Source organism: Salvelinus namaycush, chromosome 8 (genome assembly GCF_016432855.1).
Source record: "Salvelinus namaycush isolate Seneca chromosome 8, SaNama_1.0, whole genome shotgun sequence".
NCBI lineage: Eukaryota > Metazoa > Chordata > Actinopteri > Salmoniformes > Salmonidae > Salvelinus > Salvelinus namaycush.
Window position 1 is genome coordinate 46,271,170 of NC_052314.1, and position 16,188 is coordinate 46,287,357.

Consider the following 16,188-nt stretch of genomic DNA (forward strand, 5'->3'; position numbering starts at 1 on the left):
ATGGATAATATCCTGACCAACTTGCCCTCCAAATACACCTCTGCTGTTTTCAATCAGGATCTCAGCGATCACTGCCTCATTGCCTGCATCCGCTATGGGTCCGCGGTCAAACGACCACCCCTCATCACTGTCAAACGCTCCCTAAAACACTTCTGCGAGCCGGCCTTTCTAATCGACCTGGCCCAGGTATCCTGGAAGGATATTGACCTCATCCCGTCAGTCGAGAATGCCTGGTCGTTTTTTAAAAGTAATTTCCTCACCATCTACAATAAGCATGCCCCTTTCAAAAAATGTAGAACAAAGAACAGCTATAGCCCTTGGTTCACTCCAGACCTGACTGCCCTCGACCAGCACAAAAACATCCTGTGGCGGACTGCACTAGCATCGAATAGTCCCCGCGATATGCAATTTTTCAGGGAAATCAAGAACCAATATACGCAGTCAGTCAGGAAAGCAAAGGCTAGCTTTTTCAAACAGAAATTTGCATCCTGTAGCTCTAACTACAAAAATCTTTGGGACACTAAAGTCCATGGAGAATAAAAACACCTCCTCCCAGCTGCCCACTGCACTGAGGCTAGGTAACACTGTCAACACGAATAAATCCATAATAATAGAGAATTTCAATAAGCATTTTTCTACGGCTGGCCATGCTTTCCTCCTGGCTACCCCAACCCCAGCCAACAGCCCCGCACCCCTCTCAGCTACTTGCCCAAGCCTAACCAGCTTCTCCATCACCCAAATCCAGAGCTGCAAAACCTGGACCCGTACAAATCAGCCGGGTAAGACAATCTGGACCCTCTCTTTCTAAAAATATCCGCCACCACTGTTGCAACCCCTATTACCAGTCTGTTCAACCTCTCTTTTGTATCATCCGAGATCCCTAAAGATTGGAAAGCTGCCACGGTCATCCCCCTCTTCAAAGGGGGTGACATTCTAGACCCAAACGGTTATAGACCTATATCCATCCTGCCCTGCCTTTCTTAAGTCTTCGAAAGCCAAGTTAATAAACAGATCACTGACCATTTCGAATCCCACCGTACCTTCTCCGCTATGCAATTCGGTTTCCGAGCTGGTCAACGGGTGCACCTCAGCCACGCTCAAGGTACTAAACGATATCATAACTGCCATCGATAAAAGACAGTACTGTGCAGCCTTCTTCATCGACCTGGCCAAGGCTTTCCACTCTGTCAATCACCGTATTCTTATTGGCAGACTCAATAGCCTTGGTTTCTCAAATGACTGCCTCGCCTGGTTCACCAACTACTTCTCAGACAGAGTTCAGTGTGTCAAATCGGAGGGCCTGTTGTCCGGACCGTTGGCAGTCTATGGGGGTGCCACAGGGTTCAATTCTCGGGCCGAATCTTTTCTCTGTATATATCAACGATGTCGCTCTTGCTGCGGGTGATTCCCTGATCCACCTCTACGCAGACGACACCATTCTGTATACACCTGGCCCTTCTTTGGACACTGTGCTAACTAACCTCCAAACAAGCTTCAATGCCATACAACACTCCTTCCGTGGCCTCCAACTGCTCTTAAACACTAGTAAAACTAAATGCATGCTTTTCAACCGTTCGCTGCCCGCACCCGCCCGCCCGACTAGCATCACTACTCTGGACGGTTCTGACTTAGCATATGTGGACAACTACAAATACCTAGGTGTCTAGCTAGACTGTAAACTCTCCTTCCAGACTCATATCAAACATCTCCAATCCAAAATAAATCTAGAATCGGCTTCCTATTTCTCAACAAAGCCTCCTTCACTCACGCCGCCAAACATACCCTCGTAAAACTGACTATCCTACCGATCCTCGACTTCGGCGATGTCCTTTACAAAATAGCTTCCGATACTCTACTTAGCAAACTGGATGCAGTCTATCACAGTGCCATCCGCCTTACCTCCTCACGCCATTTGCACACACTCTATATAGACTTTCTTTTTTCCTATTGTGTTATTGACTGTACGCTTGTTTATTCCATGTGTAACTCTGTGTTGTTGTTTGTGTTGCACTGCTTTGCTTTATCTTGGCCAGGTCGCAGTTGTAAATGAGAACTTGTTCTCAACTAGCTTACCTGATTAAATAAAAAATAATAATAATTGTTGATAGACAAAAATATTTTTTTCACCTCTTCCACACTGACTTTAAGGAATTCAAAAGTACAATTCTTGTCTTTCATAATTTGGTCCGATATACTTGGATGTGTAGTGTCAGCGTTTGTTGCTGGCATGTCACCAAAGTTATTAAAAGTAGTTTGCAATATCAGGGAGCTTTTGTGATGAATGAGCCATCTGATTCAATGAATGAAGGAGCCGGGCAGGCTTTTTCACAAAAAATGTAATTTAAGGTGCCCCAAAGCTTTTTACTATCATTCTATATATAATTTACCTGTTTCATAGTGTAGTTTCTTTTTTATTTAGTCACATGATTTCTTAAATTGCAGTACGTTTTCCAATCAGTTGGGCTGCCAAACTTAATTACTCTACCTTTTGCCTCATCCCTCTCAACCATACCATTTTTTAATTCCTCATCAATCCAAGGGGATTTAACAGTTTTTACAGTCATTTTAATGGGTGCATGCTTATTAGTAACTGGAATAAGTCGTTTCATAAATGCGTCAAGTGCAGCGTCTGGTTATTATTTACATCATCAACATATGAATCACTACAAAACTTAGTGTATGACCTCTTATACACTATATTAGGCCCAGCCTTTAGAACTTTTAGTTTTCCTAGATATGGCTATTATATTGTGATCACTACATCCTATGGATTTGGATACTGCTTTAAAGCAAATATCTGCAGTAAAGATGTGATCAACACATGTTGATGACTTAATTCCTGTGTTGTTTGTAACTACCCTGGTAGGTTGACTGACAACATTGATCCAGGTTGCAGGCACTGGTTACAGTTTGAAGTTTTTTCCTTAGTGGGCAGCTTGATGATAGCCAGTTAATATTTAAAATAACCCAGAAAAAATACTTCTCGGTTACTTCTCACATTATCCAGATACTGACTGTTAACACTTGGTGGTCTATAGCAGCTTCCCACAAGAATGGGCTTTAGGTGATCGTGTCCCTGCTTACAAATATCTGGGCATCTGGATAGGTGAAAAGCTGTCTTTTAAAAAGCCTATGAGTTAAGAAGCTGAGAATACAAATGGGCATCTATAGAAAGCTGATTCAGTAAAAGTTCCTATCGATCGTAGACTATGGGGACATCTATATGAATACAGCTGCCACTTTAATAGAGCCATGCAGATGCAGTTTATAATAGCGCACTGCGCTTTATTACGGCCGACAGTTTTAGTACACATCACTGCATTCTCTACCAGAAAGTTGTTTGGCCCTCTTTGATGTCACGTAGGTTGAATCATTGCTATGTTTTCATTTATAAAAGCTCTTTTACAAAACTCCCTGTTATGAATTTTATGTATATTGACTAAATTATGTATACATTTAAAGTAATGATAGGACTATATCTAACAGAATTCTACCCTGTCTCTGTATAATGATGAAGAATGATTGTCCATAAGAAAGAGGGACTGTTCGCAGGCAAGGAACTGTGGCAGACAACTTGTGACCACTGTGAAACTGATAACAGGGAAGGAAGTCTCCCCACCCAGGGAGGGGAGAAACCTTGGGCTTGTAGTAGATTGTATAACAGGTGGCAGGATGGGATAAGCAATGTATGAGTAGGAGAAGACTTGTGAACTATATTGTCATTGTCTGAGAGGAGGGACATTTATGATGAAATGAGAGGTATATAAACCAATGTACCTGAGATGATAAGCAGAGCTCTCGTAAATAAACGTTGCTGACTATTGTAGACTGGCCTCTGTCTGTTTCATTTCAACAAGAAACTTACAAATTCTTGGTAGCAGACCGAGTAGTTTAATTAATGTTCAGTTTATGAACATTGAGAACATAATTCTCTTAAAACCCCCACTGTACCAAACATCATTACTAAACTTTAGACATGAGTTACCACACCTGGGTCTCAGGGATGGCTAACTCCAGAAATTCCTTTGGTCTCTACTGAGTTAAGTAAATCAGCTTTTAGTTTTCTTGCACCTTATTTGTGGAACAATTTTCAAAATGTTCTTAAATTTGATGTTTTGGAGCCTCTAGGGCAATTAAGAAAGCTGATTGATGACCTTATTACTGATTGTGTTTGTTTTTATGACAGTGTTTTCTTTCTGCTTGCATTTTGATTTGTATTTTCTGTAATTCAGGTCTCATCTGTAAAAGAGACCTTGGTCTCAGAAAATGTTAAATTTAAAAATTACCTGGTGTACGAATACTTGTTGTTCCCTCTGTTGTTCTGTAGTTTTACTACAGGCTGTGGGAGACAGGAAACATTAGAACAGTAGCAAATATTTAGCATTTTTAGTTAATTTATTTGGAAAAGTAGAGCTGCTGAAAAATGTTGGGGGTCCACTTTAATAATAATACTTTTTGTTTGTATAGTGCTTTTCGGAACACTCAGACACTTTATAAAAAGGCAATAACAAATCTAAACTCACATGGACTTAAAAATCAGTATGAGAGCTAAAGCTAAGCAATGATACCAGAGCTAAGGTCGGAGATCAAAGTAAGCATTTAAAGTCAAACCAGTCTGCCATCCGTAATAGACAGCCTTCCTACCTATGCCTGTCCTCCCTCCCTCCCATCCACCCTCTTTCACCTTCCTGCAGGTGGTTATCATTCTCTGCTCTTCTTTGGTTGAGGTAATCATGGGAATGCGGCATATCCCCTCATAGACATTCCTTTGTTTCTGTGGGACATCAAAGGCATTTGATTCAAATGAACATCTGACTCTGACACTTTGGGCTGGGTATTCAACACACAAACATTGGGATCCAATGTAAGTATTAGAGATTATATGTGCATAATAGTTGTTTGACTCGCATACAGTATATTGCACTTTGAGCTAAACTTGTAAGTCTTATCAAAGGCTTTCAAAGACAAACACAAAGAGCGAAGGACATTTAATATTGCTGACACTCAGCTCAGTGCTTTTCACACAATGATAATTTGCTGTGGGTCAGTCTAGGTCTTACCTCCATGGCAGACATGCAGTGCTGGACTAGTCCTTGGACCCTGTAGTACTGAGCTTCCTTCAGAACTTCCTCCAGCTCTCTGTGGGACTCAGGAAGCGGTACCGAGCCGTCCCGCATAAAGTTCAGCACCAAGCCAAAATGGCGACCACACCTGTCCAACACTACCCAGCCTAAGAGAGAGGAAGAATATTCAGAAGGAGTGAGCACTGACAGGCGAGAATCAATCTCATCTAAATTTATTTTTTCCCCCATGTGTCGTTTGCTTTAGTAATTCCTGAGGATATGGAGAAAACAAAAAGATTAATAAGCCACATCACAGCTGCAAAGGGGAGTAAACGGTTTGTTTAAAAAAAATGGTGCGCATCGTTATTCAGTCTTCGAGGTATGTTTGCACCTATGTGGTGGGTGCGAACTAATCAATATAGGTGTGACCATTTGAAATATAAAATCCAGTGCAGCAGCACACCGCACAAAATTGCCCTCTGAGCCATCATAAATCACAACATTCAACTGGTCGTTCAGTACTGTACTGTTTCCATTAAATTGCATGTTGCACACCGTTATGTCCTGCTAAACACAGCCCAGTGTTTTCAATCCGTTCTTTTGGCTCCCTTAGGACTACATGTTTTCTTCCAGCATTAGCACACCTGATTCACAACCTTGGTGACCATTAGTTGACTAGTTGTATCAAGTGTGGTAGTGCTGGACTGGAACAAAAATGTGCAAGCCTGCATGATCCTAGAATAACATATTTGGAAACACTGGCATACATAAATAATACACAAAGGTCCATACTTACCCTCCGAATCTATGGTGACCTCTGCTCCTCCATTGCACATGCTCCTTAGTAGGCTGTCCTCTTTGCTCAGGGTCTGTACCGTGGTGTAATGCAGGGAGCCCCCAACATTCAGCTTTACATATTTACTCCCCGCCAGACCCCCTCCAACCCCCTTCTCCTCGCTGCCCCGGCCAGAGGACTGGGTGGCAGGGACGGATGCAGCTGCCACACTCCCTGCGGAAGCCTCGGCAGACATCAGGCTTGCTTGCTGTTACAGAAGTTCCTGATTTAAAAACAGGAGACCTCAGTTGGGGGATGTGATTTCAATTGAATTATCAAAAACAAATACAACTGTCAACATACAACAAAAATGAGGTGGATGTTAGGGGTGTAACAGTACACGGGGACCTCTGTTAGGACCACACTGTGAACCCGAATGAATACATAAATTGTTTTAATTCAAAATGAAAACACTAGGCCTATAGGCTATGCCTACGTTGAGTTGTAGGCCTATTAAATCTAAGCTAAGAAAATGTTCAAGCTATTCCGTAAAAAAAAAAGAAGAGCCTATTCGCACGTTGAAATAAAAATGTGTATCTTAATTGATGCATTTCAAACTGTCCTTTTGTAAGGCGCAGCCGGGAACTAGTTCTGTACGGTGGCAAGTGGTGGAGTCGATAAACCAGAATGATTTAAAATCTCCAGTTTGGGAAAATGTTGGCTTCCCAGTAATTACAATGGCGATGGACAGTTGTGGATAAATGTTAACAGTAATTCGCCACGCACAACGAGAAAACTCTATACAGCTGCCAACACCTCAAATACGTTGACAGATTTATGCTGACATCAACTCAGTAAACCAGAGCAAGACAGAAAGCCTTTGGCAGCTGATTCTGACCGGACCAAAGAAATTACAAGAGCGATAAGTAGGCTGTGTTTCCATTTTTTTTACAGTCTTTGGTTTATAGCTGCTGATATGCGCCCATTCTCTGTGGTTGAAAATAGGGGGTTTCAGTATGGAGCAAGATCGCTGCCAAAAGGTCGAACGTACATATCATTAGGATCACAGGAAAATCCATACGGAAATTGTTAGGATTAGGGATGCACAATATATCTGTGAACATATCGGAGTCGGACGATATTAACTAAAAATGCTAACATCGGTATCGGCCGATGTCTAGTTTAACGCCGATGTGCAAAACGATGTCAAAGCTGATGTGCGTACCTATATAACCTATATAACATGACGTAATGACACCACGTAAAACTTTGCGCTACACGTGCAACACAACATTCCTAACCTAGCCCACACAATGTCGGCTATGTGGATCGAGCAGTCAAGTCGAGCAGTCATTTGAAAGAGTAAGAAAATTTCAGCGAGACAACAATGGTGATCTCCATTAAAGCTAAGATTGCCCTTGACAATGTTGTTGGCTTTCGCCGACTGGTCGAGCACCGGTACACACTACCAAGTGCGCTATTTTTTCAGATGTAGCACTACCGGAGTTACACAGTAATAGCGTCACTGCTATTAGCTTCTTGACATACATACTATGGAATGCCGTTTGAGTCTTTGCATGTCAAAAAAGATACAGTAGCACTGTCAAAGCTGTACAAAATAGTCTGCAAACAAGCAAACACCGGCCATGAACGATGTGTTTACAATGCCGTGTTGGTAATAATGCATCATTTGTTAAACCGCAACTTCTGGGCAAGGTAGCTTTAGCTTGGTACCTAGCTAGCACCAATACAACCAGCCTGAAAACAATGACCAGTTGAAACTGCAGTCATTTTCATTATTCTTAGCAATGATTTAGGAATCCTTGTGAGTAAGTATTAGCTAGGTTGCCACTTGTTGTTCACCTATTGAAATTGAACGTCATGAAAATAAATAGCTAGCCAACTACTTAAAAAGCTAACGTTATAAGCAGCCAGCTAGCTTCATCTGGCTAGTGAAGCTTGACGGGACCGGGTTGTGTTATGAAGCTAGCCACAATAAGGATTAGTCACAATAGTGGAATTTGCAGATTGCCTTCAAAAGAAAAAGCCACTATTGTGGCTAGCTTCACATAGATAGTTCTTATTTGATTAATGGTGGTTCACCTATCTTATAAATTAGGGTTATTTTAGATGACACCTAGCTATATAGTTAGCTAACTCACTATAGCTACTGAAACAGATTTGTTTTGCTATTCGTTTTGCTATGTTTTTGGGGAAGAACATTGTTTGCATCCATGAGCTAGCAAGCTTTTTTAATGACCAGCACTGTAGGTGCGCGAGACAACTTTACCAGCATCATAGCATACGTATCGATGAATCGTTGTGACATATGAAATATGAGTGAGTGTAATCAACGTGTAATAACTACATAAAAAATGTATGAACGTGTTAAATTATGTGACGTGCAGTCATATTCAGGTCGTGATTGGTCAACAAGCTTATTTGACACTCAAAGACCAAAACGGCGTTCCATAGAAATCCTGGTTGAGAATAAAACGACTGAACAAATGAACAACGAAACAGCACAGCAAGTAAGTGAAATAAATAGCTTTTGATTATGTTTTACTGGTAATGGGGAGATACGTAAATGCCAACAAATTAACTTTTTGGTCAGAGTAGTGTGGGTGTGTAACCTTATTTAACTAGGCAAGTCAGTTAAGAACACATTTTTATTTACAATGACAGTCTACGCCGGCCAAACTCGGACGACGCTGGGCCAATTGTGCGCCGCCCTATGGACTTCCCAATCACGGCCGGATGTGATACAGCCTGGATTCAAACCAGGGACTGTAGTGATGCCTCTTGCACTGAAATGCAGTGCCTTAGACCGCTGCGTCCATGTGTTTACTATTTAACTGTACTAGAATGCTTAAAAAGGCAGCAAAAATTTTAAATAAATCGTTATCGTTTTTTTGGCAAGGAAAATATCGGATATCGGCAAAAAATGTAATATCGGTGCATCACTAGTTAGGATCATAAGAAAAGCCCATGCTGAAACATGAAATGTAAACGTTAAATTAGATTTGTACACACAAACCCTATGCTATGACTATAAATGAATATTTACACGTTCAATTACTTAATTTATGTCTCCCTTGACTCGGTTAGAGATCTTTTTATACGTACAAACTTGTCAGTAATGTGGCACCTGCTAAGGACAATAACTGAACATAGCTAGTCAATCAAGCAACTCTAGCCCAGACCAGTTAAAGTTGCTTTGCAGCTTCCAGTTTCATTTCCAAAATAAAAGTCTAGAGCTTGTTTTAGAACTGCATTCAATAAAAACATTTTACCAGTAGATGGCGTAGTATAGGCTTGGGCCTTCAGTGAATGACTTGTGTGAGAAGGACACACAGAAGAGCCTTGTCTGGAATAACTAACTGAACTGCAAAATAGAAAGTAGATAGTTTGTGCAAAACAGAAAGCGCGAACCATCGTATTTAACCATGGCAAGGTGACTGGGAATTTGGCCGAAAAACAAACAGTGTAGTTACTCCCTCCGTAAGAAAATCGAACAGACAAAACGTCAGTATAGAGACAAAGTGGAGTCGCAATTCAACGGCTCAGACACGTGGCCTTTGTAGTCCATAATTGTCTGTAGACCCTGCCACGTGGTGGAAGGGTCTACAGACAATTATGGACTACAAAGGAAAAACAAGTCAAGTCGCAGTCCCCAAAGTCTTGCTTTTGAACAAGCTAAACACCTTCTTCGTCCGCTTTGAGGATAACACAGTGCCACCGACGCGGCACAATACCAAGAACTGTGGGCTCTCCTTCTCCATGGCCGACGTGAATAAGACATTTAAGCATTTACGGACATATTCAATCTCTCCCTATCCCAGTCTGCTGTCCCCATATGCTTCAAGATGTCCACCATTGTTCCTGTACCCAAGAAAGCAAAAGTAACTGAACTAAATGACTATCACCCCATAGCACTCACTTCTGTCATCATGAAGTGCTTTGAGACTAGTGAAGGATCATATCACCTCTACCTTACCTGACACCCTAGACCCACTTCAAATTCCTTACCGCCCCAATAGATCCACAGACGATGCAATCGCCATCACACTGAACACTGCCCTATCCCATCTGGACAAGAGGAAAACCTATATAAGAATGCTGTTTATTGACTATAACTCAGCATTCAAAAACATAGTACCCTCCAAGCGCATCATTAAGCTCGAGGCCCTGAGTTGAACCCCGCCCTGTGCAACTGGGTCCTGGACTTCCTGACGGGCCACTGATCCTCAACACCGGGGACCCACAAGGATGCGTGCTCAGCCCCCTCCTGTACTCCCTGTTCACCCATGACTGTGTGTCCACGCACACCTCCAACTCAATCACCAAGTTTGCAGACAACAACAGTAGTAGGCCTGATTACCAACGATGACGAGACAGCCTACAGGGAGGAGGTGAGGGCCCTGGGATTGTGGTGCCAGGAAAATAACCTCTCAATGTCAACAAAACAAAAGGAGCTGATTGTGGACTACAGGAAACGGCAGAGGGAGCACCCCCCTATCCACATCGACGGGACTGCAGTGAAGAAGGTGGAAAGCTTCAAGTTCCTCGGGGGAAACATCACTGACAAACTGAAATGTTCCACCCACACTGACAGTGTGGTGAAGAAGGTGCAACAGCGCCTCTTCTTTAAGAGGCTCCTCTGTCCTACCTTTAATAATGTTTACATATTTTGCATTACTCATATCATATGCTCTGGCTGGGCCACTCAATGACATTCAGAGACTTGTCACGAAGCCACTCCTGCATTGTCTTGGCTGTGTGCTTAGGGTCATTGTCCTGTTGGAAGGTGAACCTTCGCCCCAGTCTGAGGTCCTGAGCGCTCTGGAGCAGGTTTTCATTAAGGATCTCCGTACCTGTTCATCTTTCCCTCGATCCAGACTTGATCAAAACATCCCAAAAGCATGATGCTGCCACCATCATGCTTCACCGTAGGGATGGTGCCAGGTTTGACGCTTGGCATTCAGGCCAAAGAGTTCAATCTTGGTTTCATTAGACCAGAGAATCTTGAGTCTCACAGGCTGTCGTGTGCCTTTTACTGAGGAGTGGCTTCCATCTGGCCACTCTACCATAAAGGCCTGATTGGTGTAGTGCTGCAGAGATGGTTGTCCTTCTGGAAGGTTCTCCCATCTCCACAGAGTAACCATCGGGTTCTTGGTCACCTCCCTGACCAAGGCCCTTCTCCCGATTGCTCAGTTCGGCAGCCAGCTCTAGGAAGAGTCTTGGTGGTTCCAAACTTCTTCCATTTAAGAATGATGGAGAAAACTGTATTCTTGGGGACCTTCAATGCTGCAGAAATGTTTTTCTACCCTTCCTCAGATCTGTGCCTCAACACAATCCTGTCTCGGAGCTCTACGGACAATTCCTTTGACCTCATGGTTTGGTTTTTGCTCTGACATGCACTGTCAACTGTGGGACCTTATATAGACAGGTGTGTACCTTTCCCAATCATGTCCAATCAATTGAATTTACCACAGATGGACTCCAATCAAGTTGTGGAAACATCTCAAAGATGACCAATGGAAACAGGATGCACCTGAGCTCAATTTCGAGTCTCATAGCAAAGGGTCTGAATACATATACATACACACATGCTTCCCAAAATGTCTAAAAACCTGTTTTCACTTTGTCATTATGGGGTATTGTGTGTAGATTGATGAGGAACATGTTTTTTTAAAATCCATTTTAGAATACGGCTGTAACAAAATGTGGAAAAAGTCAAGGGGTCTGAATACTTTCCGAATGCACTGTATTTTTATAAGGTGCATGCATGGGGATAACCATGCTGTAGAAATACACCCAGCGGACTGAAACTTCACTTTTTTAGGTATAATACAGCTAGGGCTATCTAGACTTGTTCCGGCAAACAAATCCATTACATTAGCTACCTAAATGTAAAATAAACTCAACCGAGTAATAGAAAAGACAGAACTTGAAAATGTGCAGGATACATCTTTCCGGTGTCCCTGACTTCAGGTTTTTGTACTGTGGTATGCTTGTTCTCGTAACACAACTCACAGGCCACTTGGTGTACGTTTTTTTTGTTGGTGAGATGAAACTGCCAGGATCTCTGAAAGGTATTATTGTATGTCAGAATTGCAACAAGATTTGTTCAATCCTAAAATGTTAGTCCGTAATCCTAACATGGTGTTGGTATGTTCACAGATTACATCTCGTTTACGTTTCATGTTTCACGCATGGCTTTTCTTACGATCCTAACAATTTATGTATGGATTTTCTTACGATCCTAACGATACGTTTGTTCAACATTTTGGCAGGTATCTAGCTCCACATTCATACATAATAGATACCATTTACCAGACATTTTTATCCAAAGTGATTTACAGGGCTGCTTGCATACATTTTATGTATGGGTGGCCCCGGGAAGCGAACCCACAACCCTGGCAGTGCAAGTGCCATGCTCTACCAACTGAGTCATACAGGACCATACTCCAGCTCCTCATGAAAGTGAATTTATTCTAGACACAGATTTAGATGAAGGTAGGCTAATTCGCTTGCCTCATGTATTGTTTCTTTTGAGGAGCAAAACTTCTCCCGACATTTATGCCACAACACTTGAACAATCAAAATAAACAATCTACATTTGTCTTTTTATTTTGTTACGATCTGTCACTCAGTAAACATGCCTGGGCGAGAATAAATAATAACAGCAAGCAAGCATGGGCTTGGATCACAACAGACGTCGTCAGCAATGGAATAATTATACGAACAAACAAAGTAGGCCTACTAAACAACGCCAAGTACAGACAAAAACAACAATATGGCCCCAGCTAAGTCGACAGGAAACAACTAAACTGACCAAAAATATAAACGCAACATGCAACTATTTTTTTGATTTGAATGAGTTACAGTTCATAAGTCAATTTAAAAAATGCATTATGCACTAATCTATGGATTTCACATGACTGGGAATACAGATATGCCTCGGGTTGGTCACAGATATCTTTTTTTTAAAGGTAGGGGCGTGGATCAGAAAACCAGTCGGTATCTGGTGTGACCACCATTTGCCTCATGCAGCGCGACACATCTCCTTCGCATAGAGTTGATCAGGCTGTTGACTGTGGTAGTTATTGGCAGTAGAAAGGCCTTACTGAAGAGCTCAGTGACTTTCAATGTGTCATAGGATGCCACCTTTCCAACAAGTCAGTTCGTCACATTTCTACCCTACTAGAGCTGCCCCGTTCAACTGTAAGTGATTTTATTGTGAAGTGGAAATGTCTAGGAGCAACAACGGCTCAGCCGCGAAGTGGTAGGCCACACAAGCTCACAGAACAGGACAGCCAAGTGCTGAAGTGTGTAGCGCGAAATAAATCACCTGTCCTCGGTAGGGCTGACCCCAATTAGTCGAGTGGTCGATTGTTTGGTTGTTATGCTGTTGGTCGACCGAGATTGTTTTAGTCGAGCAGTAACAAATAAATAAATAAAATCATATATATGTCCATCTCAGTGAACTAATCAACTGCGGAGGCCTAGACTAAAAGCCAATTTATGTTTGATTCTAAAATGTGGTCGGAGGCTCCATATGGAGGGTTGGACGCAATTGCGGAGCCTCTAGAGGCATGCAGAGGCCAAATCGAGCTCTGTACCGCATCACCATGCACCTCCCAAATGTTGTAGCAATGCGGAGGGCTCTGTATAGCTCAGCATTGGTAGGTGGGGGCAGTACATCCTGTATAAACACAAACTCACTTCCTTGACAACAGCTCTGCACTGCTCCGAGAAGCAAAAGTATGAATGCCCTGACTTCTGCTGAGGCCGTATCACCGTAAATGGCCAATGCAGACGTCGGATTGACCATGCGCCCAGATGCACAATGCACTTCTCTCCAGAATGCACTCTCTCCCACCAATTTGTGCACATTCATTGTTTCATCATTTAAATTGTATTAATTGTTTGAGTTTGATTGTTAGTGCATATCAATTCCCCATTACCTATATCACCAGTAGTACACTTACTGTTAATTGCTATAATTTCTAATATACAATGTTTGCTACTTTGGTTAGAGTCATTTATTTTACTGCGTTAAATATTATTATTCCATTCCTGTTCTTATTGCCCGAGTGGACACATAGGTTGTGCACTCTGCAAACAATGCTACACTTGTGAGAAACAAGTTTTAGTTTACTAAATTCCATTTACAAGTTCTGTCAATTTAGTCATTGTCTTTTGTTTGGAGTGCTCCTGTCGATGTTGAGTAAGGACACGCATGCATAGAAGTAGGCCTATAGGCTACCTGGCCTGCGCACAAACTTAGGCATATAAAATGTGCCCATTTGGGGATCTGATAGTATTTGTGAGTGGCTTAACGCACCACTACCGACCTGTGGAGCTTCTCAAAGTAATGTTTTCTTCACCTCAAACAGCAAGCAAACAAAGTCTGTTTTTACCTAAATTGAGAATTACAATAGAAGCTGTTTTTCAGTCTCTCAATGCCATCAGGCTGTTAAACAGCCATTACTAACAGAGTGGCTGCTGCCAACATACAGACTCAAATCCCTTGCCACTTTAATAAATGGATTAAATAATGGTATCACTAGTCACTTTAAATAACGCCACTTTAATAATGTCTACATATCCTACATTACGCATCTCATATGTATTTACTCTGTTCTATACCATCTACTGCATCTTGCCTATGCCGCACGGCCATCGCTCATCCATATATTTATATGTATATATTCTTATTCAACCCTTACATTTGTGTGTATAAGGTAGTCGTTGTGAATTTGTTAGATTACTTGTTAGATATTACTGCTCTGTCGGAACTAGAAGCACAAGCATTTCACTACACTCGCATTAACATCTGCTAACCATGTGTATGTGACCAATAAAATTTGATTTGATTTAGTTCCTCAATATATTTGAAAAATCTTTCCAGCTCTCTCCCTTTCGAAAACCACTCAGCTTGAAAGGAAAAAATGACATGCTCCGATCCAGTGTAAACGTCATGAAATAGGCTTCTTATCAGTGCTCGACTTGGACTGAAAAAGGTTCCGGTACTCATTTTGGGTGCTGGTGCTGTTTATATTTACGTGCAGGAGATCCACAATACTTTTAATCTAATATTCTATAAGAGGTACAGGAGCTCAAGCAGTAACAAATGTGAATATTTTATACAATGTTGCAAGTTCGCCAGCGCAAGCTTTTGGCAGGACACAAGTTAATAGTCGATAAGTTCGTTGCAGACAGGCCAGGCCATGTGTAGCCAATGCGATTTATAGGATTTTTTAAAATGTTAAAAATCAGGATATTTTCTACCTGCAGGCTACAATGTTTTTATTTGTTGGCTTTATGTAAGCTATTTTTACATAGTTGGCAATGGCAATAGAAGTCACTTTTTAGGATTGCATCATTTTGATTTAGATTAACCACATGACAATGATTAAGATATGAAGACGTTATTATAAATTAAACTAAACTGTTTCACGAAAATGTGCATATGAAAACCATAACTGGCACGCAGATCGGTAGAAATGGTAAGATAAATTGGCATTCCACATGAGAAAGGTTGCAGACTCCTTGTGTAGCCCATTACCGGCAACTTTAGGAGAGAAATGGCTGAATCTGCAAAAGCCAGCAGGAGCAGGAGAATAGTTGGGTCAGATTAAGATTTTTTTCCTTCTGGTTATCTCGATCTCTGATGCCCTTTTGAGGCATCAAATCCTAAGCTTAAAGCATCAGACAAGCTCAATGCACATAGTTGATTTTATTAAAACACGATTCAGGAAACTAGGCATATGTCGCAAGTCACGACTTCACAGGAGAGCTGTTTGAACGTAAAACGTATTTTTATCAAAATGCGTTTTTTGGCAGAAATGCCTTCTCGAATGTGAACTTCCATGTGCCTTAATATCAAACCTGTATGCCATCCCGAAATGGTTAAATTAGGAGCCTAGTTGGTATAGCCACAGAAAAGGTGAGCAACCTTCCCGCTATCCATGATTGGCTGAGATAATGAGTGGGCTGGACATACCGAGAGAGGAGAGAGGATTGGTCTGCCATATAGCATGCGCCTGTCTATTGGAGCTGGTCAGTATGTCTAGGTAATCGTGTCAAAAGCTGCTTTAAAAAAAAATGTATCACGTAGTAAAACTGCATAAACCTAGTGTCAAGTTAAAGTGTACTGCTAGCTAGCTAACTTTAGCTGGCTCGCTCGCTAGCTAACATTATGTGTATGCTCTCCACTTTCTGGAGGACCGAGTTTTGAAATCAGTGGAATTCGAGTATGATAGCTAAGGAGATGGAGAAAACAGTCTGGATTACATCGTCAAACTAAGGGCAAGGATGCATGGCATCAGACAGGAGACGCAT

General features: G+C 41.8%; 1 protein-coding gene across 1 annotated transcript in view; it reads right to left on the reverse strand.

The window, feature by feature from the left end:
- LOC120051937 (BTB/POZ domain-containing adapter for CUL3-mediated RhoA degradation protein 1-like) overlaps window positions 1-16,188 on the reverse strand; it is a 45,857-nt gene that overhangs the window by 23,734 nt on the left and 5,935 nt on the right. Inside the window, exons 2-5 of the mRNA XM_038998819.1 lie at window positions 5,860-6,121; window positions 5,061-5,230; window positions 4,685-4,774; window positions 4,287-4,339 (exon numbers count right to left, since the gene is read on the reverse strand). Of these exons, the coding sequence (XP_038854747.1) occupies window positions 4,287-4,339; window positions 4,685-4,774; window positions 5,061-5,230; window positions 5,860-6,094 (548 nt within the window). The 5' untranslated portion in view covers window positions 6,095-6,121. The remainder of the gene's footprint in view (window positions 1-4,286; window positions 4,340-4,684; window positions 4,775-5,060; window positions 5,231-5,859; window positions 6,122-16,188) is intronic.